Below are 12943 nucleotides of genomic sequence, written 5' to 3' on the forward strand. Positions count from 1 at the left end.
ATTTTATGATAGAATCGGATAGTAAAGTTATCTTACCTCCGTAAACCCATCTTTAAGGGGAGTAATAGGTGTACCAGTCATCTGTCCTGGAAGAGAAATTTTCTTTCCTTCTTCAAAGGGGCGTGTAGGTATTCGATGCAAATAACCATATCCAATGCCACATCCTAGGCTATTAAAATATGTATATTTGAAAGTTATTGTTATCAATCATAGCTTGCATATCACAGATTTTGAAATATAGAAACAAATTTCCATTCTTTTAAATAATCTCATCAGATGTCTACTCTGACCATCCTTTAATGAAACAGCACCATTTTCTCCATCATGGATACTACCCTTGCTCTCCTTTCTTTATCTTTCTTTCTTTTTTTTATTTAGAAGTTAAATTCAATGGGGTGATATTCATCCATAAGAACATGTAGGTTTCAGGTAAATATCTCTACAGCATTTGAACTGTTGATTTATTTTTCTTCAAGTATTTATAACTATCTAACTAACTGCATACTTCTTTATTTTCTGTATCCCCTAATAAAATGTTAAAGTTCTTGAGGACAAAGGCCTTGTTTTGTTTAATGCCTGAACAGTTTCTGGAACATGGCAAACAATCATTATTTGCTGAATGAATGACACAGTCTGCCCACAGAAGAGCTCCAAGCACTTCTGTACGATGTCATTTAAACGTCTCGTAGTGCTATTTCAGATCCTGACAAAAATCACTTCAAATTAATCCAGATTCCTTCTAATTCATCCTCATACTGATAGAGGCCATCTTTTTTTTAATCTTATTTTTATTAGTTTTAATGCAGTGACATCGATTAATCAGGGTACATATGTTCCGAGAAAACATCTCCAGATTATTTTGACCTTTGATTATGCTGCATACCCCTCACTCAAAGTCTAGAGGCCATCTTTTTAATGATATGATCACACTGCTTCCTTCCATAGGCTGCTAACCTCACAATATTTTTTTTTCTGTGACAGAGACAGAGAGAGAGTCAGAGAGAGACAGATAGGGACAGACAGAAAGGAAGAGAAAAAGATTGAGAAGCATTAATTCTTCGTTGTAGCCTCTTAGTTGCTCATTGATTGCTTTCTCATATGTGCCTTGACCAGGGGTGGGGTGGGTGCTACAGCAGAGCGAGTGACCCCTTGCTCAAGCCAGCAACCTTGTGCTTCAAGCCAGTGACCTTTGGGCTCAAGCCTGTGACCCACGCTCAAGTTGGTGAGCCCATGCTCAAGTCAGATGAGCCTGCGCTAAGCCGGTGACCTCGAGGTTTTGAACCTGAGTCCTCTGCATTCCAGTCCGATGCTCTATCCACTGCACCACTGCCTGGTTAGGTACAATATTTCTTTTTCTTTCTTTCCTTTGGAGAATTATTTCTCTGCTGTCATGTGCCTGTCAATCATGGGACCTCTTCTGCCCAAACCAAATAGTGGCTAATGATGAATGCCAGGCCAATCCACCTATCCCACCCGTGGCTACAAATCTTGGAAGCGAAAGAAAAACAAAACCAGTTCATTCCTTCAGTAGACTACTGATGAAACTGCCAATTAGTTCTTCCTCTCTAAATCCCTAGAGGTGTTCTGAGTCCCATCCTTTCCAAGTCTGAATCTTTAGCTGTTTCTTTGATTAAATGAGTGATTCCACAGCAATAAACTCATGTCTGCTTAGACAAAATCAGTTGGTTTCTACTGTTTGGAACCAAAGAACTCCAACTGATACAATATCATAGTCCCACTGCCCAAAGTATATACAAATTCCTGACCATGATATTTAAGGCTCATCACATCAGGTTCCAACTATGTTTCTATCATGACTGCATTTATTTCCAAAACTACCTGACACTTTCTAAGCAGGCCATGCGCAGATATGTCTGTGCACCTCCTCTGCCAAGGTATTTATTATTTTCATGTGTATTAGCATCACCAAAAGCTGGGAGAGCAGGCAGTGACCAAAATTAACTCTTCCTTATCCAAATCTGACTTCACAATGATGCTTTGTAATACAAAATTATTTGTTCCTTCTCTACCTTCTACCATCAAAACTGCACTTCTCATTGAACTGGATTTCAGATAAATTTGGAAGAAGAAAATAAGATTAAATAATATTTACTGATCAGATATAGCTACATTTGAAAACAAGGTGCTTCTTAATCAAAATATCTAAGTGCTAGCAGAAGACACTCGAGGCAACAGCAAGACTTTCTGTAAACTTAAGAATGAAACTATGAGAAATAAGCTATAATGAATGAAATGTGGTCAGCCTCTGAGGAAGGAATAGAAACCAGAGGCAGACATATACCAAATGAGGGCAAACCCAGGAAAATGGTCTGTAGGGGCCTGTTTAAAGCAATGGCTGATCAACGGTATTAAGCCATGTCAAAAGGAAAAGTCTTTCAAAGAAAAGGAATAACTGCCAGAATATAGAGAAGGGCTCCAAGAACAAGCATGCAGCAGTGGGGTTGAAAGCTGAAGAACCAGTGTGGACTTCCCCATCTGCAGAGCCTCCTCCACTGATTCCACGCTCACCGAGCTCTGCGGTGGCACTAATCTGACCTGAGTGCCCTTAATTGGAGAAACTATCAGTTTCTTTTCTAAACTGAAAATTTGCTATTCTAAGAAATTCAGCAGTTTCTTTGCAAATTTAGTATATATGAGGCAGTTCCTCTGAAATTAGTCGACTTTGAATACCCTGAGAAGACCATATTTCTGTAATTATAAACCTGGACAATGAACAATGACAACTTGATCAGACTGGCCAGATTCTTAAAATGGTACCTCTATCTCATCTTCTCAAGTTGCACAATGGCATTCTGGCACCAACATATGTTTAGCTGTAAAATCTCAGGTAGAGCCTGACCAGGTGGTGACACAGTGGATAGAGCGTGCACTATCCACTGCAGGGGTCCCCAAATTTTTTACACAGGGGGCCAGTTCACTGTCCCTCAGACCGTTGGAGGGCCGGACTATAAAAAAAACTATGAACAAATCCCTATGCACACTGCACATACCTTATTTTAAAGTAAAAAGACAAAACAGGAACAAATACAATATTTAAAATATAGAACAAGTAAATTTAAATCAACAAACTGACCAGTATTTCAATGGGAACTATTCTCTCACTGACCACCAGTGAAAGAGGTGCCCCTTCCGGAAGTGCAGTGGGGGCCGGATAAATGGCCTCAGGGGGCCACAAGCGGCCCGTGGGCCGTAGTTTGGGGACCCCTGATCCACTGGGATGGACTGGGATGCAGAGGACCCAGGTTCGAGACCCCGAGGTCGCCAGATTGAGTGCGGGCTCATCTGGTTTGAGGAAAAGCCCACCAGCTTGAACCCAAGGTTGCTGGCTCCAGCAAGGGGTTACTCGGTCTGCTGAAGGCCCACGGTCAAGGCACATATGAGAAAGCAATCAATAAACAACTAAGGTGTTGCAATGCGCAATGAAAAACTAATGACTGATGCTTCTCATCCCTCTCCGTTCCTGTCTGTCTGTCCCTGTCTATCCCTCTCTCTCTCTAAAAAAAAAAAAAAAAAAAGAAATCTCAGGTAGGGTGGGTAAAAGTACTGGGAGCAAATAAGAAATTTTATCTGCCTGCTTCAACTAAGTCATCTTTTTCTCCCCAACAAATGCAAGATTTCACAGAACACTTCGAAGTTTCTAAACCCTCGGCTTTCCTTTAATTATGACTTATGCTCAGTGATTTCTCAAGTTAAAAAAGGCTTTTAGGACTTTCAGAAGAGTGAAAAATGTGTACAATTTAGACAACAGTATAAAGAGCTAAAGAAGCAGTGTAAATCAGTATGCACTGCTCTGGTCTGGCTACTTGAAATTAGGAAACTGAACTGATAAGTGGTTCCAGAAAATTGATTTTATAGTTTACCTGCTTGGTTTGATCCTCTTTCTAAATGTGAAATTTTGTCTAATATTATGTTGAAATCAGCCTATTTCTGAAAGCCAACAGTTTCCACAAAGTCTAAGAAATTGTCCCAAAGCTGGAGAAAGTTACACTGTATTGTTCCATTGTTGGGGAGAGGAATTAGGAAAAAAATGGATTTTTAACAAAACAGAAGAAAAAAGGCTGTTATCTCTTATGTCAAGTAAAGAAAAGGACTAGAGCGATGTTTTTCAACTGCTGGTCTGTGGACCGGTCTGCCAGAAATTTCATGCCAGTCTATAAAAGAGTTAACCACCTGATGTATAAAAATAATAGACCCAAGGATCTTAGTCAAATTTGCTTATATGTTCAGGGTGATTTCTGCCTTAGTGGTCCCTGAAACCATTCTATTTTCACTGGTTCCCAAGTATAAAAAGGTAGAAATCCACTGGACTAGAGTATACATATTGGTCTCCTTAAATAACATGCACTTAAAAAAAAGTGAGTTATTGGGTTCAATATTTTAGGTCAACATTTTCCTTTTCTCAAGAGAAGTCTTATAATAAACTAATAACTTGTTAACTTGTTTCAAAATAAAATCTTTTTCTTTTTTGGAGAGAGACAGGAACATCGAGTTGCTCCTGTGTGCGCCCTGACTGGGGAACTGAATTGGCAACCTCATGCTCAGGATTATGCTTCCATCAACTGAGCTATCTGGCCAGTGCCTATTTTTTTTTTTTTTTTTACTTTTAAAGAGACAGAGAGAGGAAGAAAGAGAGGGGTAGGGAGAAGAGAAGCATTCACTTGTTGTTCCACTCAGTTGTGCATTCACTGGTTGATTCCAGTGTGTGGCCTGACTAGGGACTGAACCTACAACCGTGTCATTTTGGGACAACGCTCTTAATGGACTGAAATAATTGGCCAGAGTCAAAAACAATTTTTACAACACAGCTAAGTTTAAGCAGTCACAACTTAGTCTGAAAAATGATCTTACCTGCCTTCTCCACCCCATGCAGAATTTGGTGTAATAATCACTTCTCGACAGTTATCAGTGTCTGTATTATACACATAAAGTTTCAATGGTTTTGCTTCATGTGTTTCAATAAGGCTGAACAGATCTTCAGACTGCAAAAGCATCACAGAAGAAAATATTTTTATGTTACTGAACTTTGGAACAGTGGGTTCCAAACCTGGCTAATGGCAAAAACTATCTGGAAACTACACACACATAGATTGTAGGCCCTACCCAAGACATAAAAATCATTTATTAAAACCAATACTCCAAACAAGGTTTAATTTAACACGTAATATTACCTATTTACTATGTGCAAGGCCTTATGCCCAGTTCCATAAGATCTAGTCACAATCTTACTTAAAACTCTTCTATACCCCAATTTTATATACAGTGGTACCTTGAGATATGAATTCTGTAACCAAGAATTCGTTCTGTAACCAAGTTCGTAAGTCAGTCAACTCGTATATCAAACTGCCAATGCTGGACCCGTGAGCCAACGCGCCAACTAGCAGCAGCTTCCTGAATCATGACTCGTATCTCGGAATTTTGCTGGGATCTCAAACAAAAATATGGACTGAGTTGCAGCTCGTATCTTAAAAATTCGTATGTTGGTTTGTTCATATCTCAAGGTACCACTGTATTCGGCTTTTGCTCTCCATGATTAAGACCTGGTAATCTTGGGCACCCTATTTTTCTCTCATTTTTGACTTAGCAATGCTAACAGCAAGAAAAAGGATTATGACTGATATAGCTGAGCCAATTTTGTTACCTTAAAAAGGGGAAGAGAAAATAATATCAATAACCAAAATGAGGATTTGATTTAGCCTTGAGACACACTGAGATTTCTGTATACCATACCCAAAATCTGTGCAACTGCTACACACAATATGTGGTTTTCCTCACAGCTGTATCTAGTAAGACACTCGCAGATGTTCTGTTTAGCACCCTGAGGCATAAGCTAACTTGACCAGCAAAGACCTAAATTTCACCTCTAAATGCAAAGTATGCTTATATTTCTGAACTTAAACATTATAATAAGAAAATGTTATATAATTTTCAGTATTAATAAACACACTAATTACCTCATTCATGACAGTATCTGCTCCAATGATGTAATCACTATGAGGCCTCAGACCTGCCAGTGCCGCAGGAGAATTTGATTCCACTTCCTAGGATGACCCAAAAACACACCCCAAAATTAATGCGCATAAAATAATCTTCCAGATTTTATAGTTGTCCTTAACTAGAGTGATTAAAAGCCCCTATATTTGTAACTGTCTTGTTAGAGATAATGTCTAAAACTATAAAATTTATATTTTTAAATCTCCTAAGCATAAAAACACATATTTTAAATAATATTTAAAAGATATATTTTTAAGATTTTATTTATTGATTTTTAGAGAGAGGAGAGAGAGAGAGGAAAAGAGAGAAAAAGTGAGGGGAGAAGTGGGCAGCATCAACTCGTAGTAGTTGCTTCCTGTACATGCCTTGACCGGGCAAGCCCGGGGTTTCGAACCAGCGACCTCAGATTGAGGCTTTATCCACTGTGCCACCACAGGCCAGGCTTAAAATATTTCTGTAGCTATCTGCTTTGACATTTCTTCTTGTAATAGACACATCATTAGAAAAAGAGTTCTTAGATGTGTGTATTTGCTTTTCTTCCTCAGGCATTTAAAAAAAAAATCCGTATTTTAATTGCAATGAATTTTGATTTTCAAGAACTAAAAATAGCCTAATAATAATACCCATACAATCTCACCAAACTGAAGACAACCACTGTTAGAACACTTTCCTACAATGCTTATTTTTTTTTAAAGTATTAATTTTACTGAGAGAGGAATGGAGAGAAAGGGAGAGAAAAAGAGGGAGAGAGGGGGAGGGGGAGAGGGAGAGGAGAAAAGAGAGAAAGGCAGAGAGGGAGAGGAATATCAATCTGTTCCTGTTATGTGCCCTGACTGGGGATGGAACCCACAATCTCTGTGCTTTGGGAAGACGCCCTAACCAATTGAGCCATCTGGACAGGGCTACACTGCTTCTTTTTTATTTATTTTTATTTTGTATTTTTCCGAAGTGAGAAGCAGAGGGGAGGCAGACAAACAGACTCCCACATGTGCTCGACCAGGATCCACCCGGCACGCCCACCAGGGGGCGATGCTCCGCTGCAACTGGAGCCACTCCTCCACCTGAGGCGGAGGCTATGGAGCCATCCTCAGCGCCCGGGCCAACTTTGCTCCACCGAAGCCTCAGCTGTGGGGGGAGAAAGAGAGAGACAGAGAGAAAGGAGAGGGGGAAGAGTGGAGAAGCAGATGGACACTTCTCCTGTGTGCCCTGGCCGGGAATCGAACCTGGGACTTCCACACACTGGGCTGATGCTCTATTGCTGAGCCAACTGGCCAGTGCCTACACTGCTTTTTTTTAAAAAAGATTTTATTTATCCATTTTTATTGGAGAAAGAGAAAGAGAGAGAGGAAAGAGATAGAACAGGAGGAGGAGCAGGAAGCATCAACTCCCATATGTGCCTTGACCAGGCAAGCCCAGGGTCTTGAACCGGCAACCTCAGCATTCCAGGTCAGCACTTTATCCACTGTGCCACCACAGGTCAGGCTACACTGCTTCTTAAAGTACAGGTAACAGCTTATAGTTGATACCTACCAACACATGCCAAACGTTTTCATTCGCCCCATCAAAGCTGCAGAAACGAATGCTCACGCCCAGCAAGCCCTGGCCACCCCACATGTTACTTGGGGTGACTGAGGTCTCTCGCAGCTCCAGGGTTTTACTACTGTAGATAAGCATTTTTACAGGCTTTTCAACATTTGCTTTCAGTAGATCCTTAAGAGTATCATTATCTTTATTCTGTGAACACATAAAATTATTTTTCTTAATAAATATTTAATGTTTAATTGTCTTAGCTTAAGCATCTATGGCCCTCTTAAAGTAATATTAATAATCAACACAAACTATTCAAAGGGCAAGGTTTAATTAGCATTCAAATGTTCCTCCAAGTAAAAGAATGTTAAGGAGTTAAGAATAACTCTTATGTTAGCAACAACTTCTGACTTTTTTCTAATACCTGACTACAGATTATGGAATTTGCAACCCAAGATGAACCAAAGTGATCTAGGGCCTCAATGATAAAAAAACAAAATACGCTGTAAGAAGTCATATTACTAATAGGATTGGTATGACTTTGGTTTAAAAATATAAAACATTTGCTGGCACTGGGAAGTTTAATTTTGGATTCTACTCCTAAATATATACTTTATTTATTAGGAAGTGTCAGGAAAAGAAAATGGAAGCAGTATGTTAAATATTTCATTACAGAAATAAATAAAGGCCATTATGTAGATATTGATAAGTAATAAACAAAAACTTAACACTGCTGTGAAAAAAAGACAACAAAGTACCGATTGATAGCCTTTATCAGAAGAAATTCCTTTGCTGAAATTATTAATTTCTTCCTACAGGACTTTACTACAGGTAAACTGAAAGCAACTTATAGATTTTATTTGTTGATTTTTAGAGAGAGGGGAGAGAGAGGTAGAGAGAAAGGGGGGAGAAGTGGGAAGCAACTCATAGTTGCTTCTCCTATGTGCTTTGACAGGGCAAGCCCAGGGCCTTGAGCTGACGACCTCAGAGTTCTAGGCGGACTCTTTATCCACTGCACCACCACAGGTCAGGCTGAAAGCAACTAATAAGAAGTGGTCTGACTTCTGCACTTTTGGAACACATCTCTCTCTCTCTCTCTGGTTCTAGTAACATTACTTATATACACAAGAAAACTGACAAGTTATTTGAGAGTCTTTACTAATGCATTTGTCAATAACCTACAAAAATCTGTATCCAGTGATTTTACTCCCCTAAAATAATCACTCAAGTGTGAGGTATATATAGTATTTGATATTTCACATTTTCATATGTTTACTAACACATAATTATTTTTATAAACTGGTATCAGACTTTATAATGTTTATAACTAATGAATAAATATCCATCCCAGATACTCTGAAAAATTCCATTTTAAAAAGATTACAAAATACTACAGACAAAAATATAAAGAAATCGAACTTACTAATCTCGAACCATTAATAGAAACAATAAAATCAAAGAAAGGCTCCAGCCCAGCTCTATGGCCTGGGGAATTTTCTTGTACCTGTAAAAACAAAAATGCCAATATAAAAAATGCAAAGCTTGATTAAAAATTTTAAGTACAATTTTAATACCCATCTCCTCACTATTTCACAGGTGAAGAAACCATCCTGTGACTTCCCTGTGGTCCCACAGCTGGCTAGGGATGTAGGTGAAACTCAAAAATACATTTTACAACTACCAGTCTAGCAAGGAGGCTGCTGGAAAGAAAGCGTGAAGCCAGATTTATAGAGGACTTTAAATGGAAGACTAAGGTTATTTAGCTTCTCAACAACTCAAATGTTTAACATCCCAACTTTGAAAAGAATTAAAATTAACTATTATACTTTCTAAAACTGCAATAAAAATTAGTTACTAGTCATAATGGTAATATGACAAAAAAGCACAAAGTTAATGCAATCCACTTTGCATTTCTCTAAAATATTTTCATAATGTTTTAAGAAATTTTTATTCTGCTTGATGTTATTAAATATTGTCAAAACTAACTTATAACAAAGTTTGCATCAATATTTGTAGGTTGATTTTCTCTAACAAGTCCAAAGAATTCTAATAGTCAATTATGAACTATTCAAATAATAGATACACACATTCATCTGTACATAAATCTGTAGCTATTTACACAATAACAAATAGTTTTAATGCTTTCAAAATGGAACCCAGATTGTTCCCAAAATATGTCCCTCTAATACCTGACTTCTTGGATTAATGATACTAATCTTGAATTAATGTTACCTTTTATTTATTTATTATTTTTACTTATTTTTTGGTATTTTTCTGAAGTGAGAAGTGGAGAGGCATAGAGACAGACTCTCGCATGTGCCCGACCAGGATCCACCTGGCATGCCCACCAGGGGGCGATGCTCTGCTCATCTGGGCTGTTGCTCCTTTTCAACCAGAGCCATTCTAGCACCTGAGGTGCAGGCTCCGGAGCCATCCTCAGTGCCAGGGAACACTTTTGCTCCAACAGAGCCTTGGCTGTGGGAAGGGAAGAAAGACAGAAAGAAAGGAGAGGGGGAGGGGTGGAGAAACAGATGGGTGCTTTTCCTGTGTGCCCTGGCAGGGAATGGAACCTGGGACTTCCACATGCCGGGCCGATGCTTTACCCCTGAGCCAACTGGCCAGGGCTAACTTTTATTTATTTAAAGCCAAATTATACTATCATTGCCTCTGAAGAAATAAAACAACATTTTTTTCCATTTGTCACAATAAAGAATAGTTGTCCATGATAAAGGTGTTTCAATGTTTACCTCAGTAAAACTGATTTTGCTTTATGCAAATTTTCCTGCAAATGTGGAAATTGTGTAAATTAAACAAGTTAAATTATCAAAGGGATTTAAAAGTGTTAGTTTTAAGAAAAATAATCAATTTATACTTGTTTAGTTTCTGTATACTCAAGTTTTCTTAAATGGGGGCTATATTCTACATACAGGGTATAACAAAAGTAGGTTTACATTTGTGAGAGTTTATTCTTGTATTATTATTTATTAATTACTGCATGTTTTTCCATAAGAACTGTAATTCTACTTTGGCACCACCCTGTATTTATTACCAAGCAAAATATCTAGAACCCAAAATAGCAGACAGATATCTCCTCAAATGGCAACTCTGAAAAGAAAATGGTCTCTGCATGGAGCTATTATGGGAAGAAAAGTGAGGTCAAGTCACAGCTAGCTGGAAAAGAGTCACAGATCTATTAGGTGTGAAATGCCTATCCATTAGGTTCTTATCATTAGGTGTCAAATGCTGCAGGTGTAAAGAGGATAATTAGCATAACCCTAGGAACTCTCTCAGTGTGAAGTTGCTCACTTAATAGGGTCCACATCTAATTCTATTTTATCTAGAAACCAACTTGCCCATTGGTCAATTTCACACTTCTCCACTGAGGCTACCAAAAGTTTACGTTCTAGTTAAAAAGGGCTAAAGACTGCTTTTTGTAATGTCATTACTAACTTAGAAATTGATCTCACACACTGATTCTTATCATGTCAGCCTCCAAGTATAAAGTTTTACCATCATTTGTTTGAAATGCAAAGTCACCAATACTAGTAGACATATTTCTTTTCCATAACTCAAAAAAGATTCAATAACTAACTTTGAATTCTAAAATAAATATTTCTCTATTTTTCTATTTTTATTTACTGCAAACATTGATCTGTTTCTAATGAATCCTGAAATGAATTTCTTTCCTAAATTTATACATACCATTAGTACCAGCACAATTTCAGCAATTAGGTATCTTGATTACTGATAGGAGAGAGAGCCCTAGGAAATGCTCTTTGACCCTAATACATTTAAAGAAAATTTCCTAAATTTCATACTATGGAAAGTAAGATCTACAACACATTAAATTAAACAGTTTCTCTGGCAATATTATCTGTTGATAAGAATCTCTTTGGTCTCTAATCTCTCAAATATCTGATTACCACTTCAATACTTTCTGTCCCCTATGAGATCTCATTGTTGATTCATCATGTTTCCTTCAAACCATCTTAATTAAACACACACATATACGGCTATGTAGGCCACTTAGCATTTATTATTAGGTTAAATACAGAAACTTTTCCCAGATTCAGCCTAAATTTGTGGACAGACCTAACAGCTCTATATTGGTTGATTTCCAGTGAAGCACTGTCTCTTCTGGGACTAAAAGTATATACTAGATTTGGGTCATTTTACATGAATCCCTCTCTTTTATATCTTGACTTGGAGTAGAGAGAGGGGCAGCAAGGTTGAAGGGAAGAAGTGAGAGCAAGGTGGGGGAGGTATTCTCCCTATGGCATTGGTCCCTGCATTTACTTATATACTTCCAGCTGAGAAATACAGAACTGCTACTTTAAAGTAGCAAAGGAAACCATTGATTACTTTCAGAACACAGATATTATCAGACTAGATGTTTTATAAGGTGATATACAAAGATACACTTGCCCAAGTTTCTAGCTGGTATGTGAATTATTTTCCTTAAATTTTCTAACTATGGAGATATTTCCATTGACTCAGTGGAATGTGTCTTCTCTGTATTAACTATTACTGCACCACCAATTCCTTCTTCACACATAAAAGGCAGGTGAGTCCCCCACCAATTCCTTCTTCACACATAAAAGGCAGGTAAGTCCCTTTGAATGACTTTCTGTCTACACCATCATCTCTCCAGCTCTCAATTTAATGTTAACACTGTCAGTGATGCACTATTTTTAAAAACAGTAGAGATGTTAAATAAGACTAAAAAAATAAATTCAATCCAAGTAACAACTTAAACGAGAATTCATTTCAATTATACAAATGAAGCCTCATGTTACATGTGTGTGGCTAAGTAATCAAAACAATAGGAAAAGATTCAGAAATGCAATGTAATAAACTAAATCCTTCAGAGTTATTAAATGGACCTTTTAGAATCAGGGAGCTCTTCCACAAATGAAAAGGGCCAGTTTCCCCATTTGGGACTTGACACAAATGTGTAGTAAATAATTTTGCAGTAGATGAGAAAAGTACAAGCCTCCTTACTAAGACATCTCCTCACGTGTTCTACCAAAGCATTCTCCTGACACTGAACCCAGGATGTAACTTGTAGCATGTCAAGCAATTTGAAATAAGATCCTAACAGTAACTAAAAGGAAATAAAAACCCATCATTACACAGCAGCTATCTAGAAAAGATCCATATACAATGTGGAAAGTGAAGTCTGCTCCAAAAGAAGCAAAAACTCTTGACAAACTGTCATTTTATACTATTTAAAAACCATTAGTTATTTGTTTCTTAGGAAAAGAAAACTTGCTGTGTGACCCTGGGCAATAATCTCTCTCTCTTTATTTTTTTAGCTATAAAGGAGGCTGACTAGAGAGCCTCTAAGATTAAATGACTCACCATGGAATAAGTCTAACTGTTGCTAAGTCATCTACAGATTCTA

General features: G+C 37.9%; 1 protein-coding gene across 1 annotated transcript in view; it reads right to left on the reverse strand.

Annotated features, from left to right (window-relative positions):
• Positions 1 to 12943, reverse strand: part of GORASP2 (golgi reassembly stacking protein 2) — a 33217-nt gene that overhangs the window by 11885 nt on the left and 8389 nt on the right. Inside the window, exons 2-6 of the mRNA XM_066280215.1 lie at positions 8963 to 9043; positions 7543 to 7746; positions 5973 to 6059; positions 4870 to 5000; positions 37 to 169 (exon numbers count right to left, since the gene is read on the reverse strand). Of these exons, the coding sequence (XP_066136312.1) occupies positions 37 to 169; positions 4870 to 5000; positions 5973 to 6059; positions 7543 to 7746; positions 8963 to 9043 (636 nt within the window). The remainder of the gene's footprint in view (positions 1 to 36; positions 170 to 4869; positions 5001 to 5972; positions 6060 to 7542; positions 7747 to 8962; positions 9044 to 12943) is intronic.

Source organism: Saccopteryx bilineata, chromosome 5 (assembly GCF_036850765.1).
Source record: "Saccopteryx bilineata isolate mSacBil1 chromosome 5, mSacBil1_pri_phased_curated, whole genome shotgun sequence".
Classification (NCBI taxonomy): domain Eukaryota; kingdom Metazoa; phylum Chordata; class Mammalia; order Chiroptera; family Emballonuridae; genus Saccopteryx; species Saccopteryx bilineata.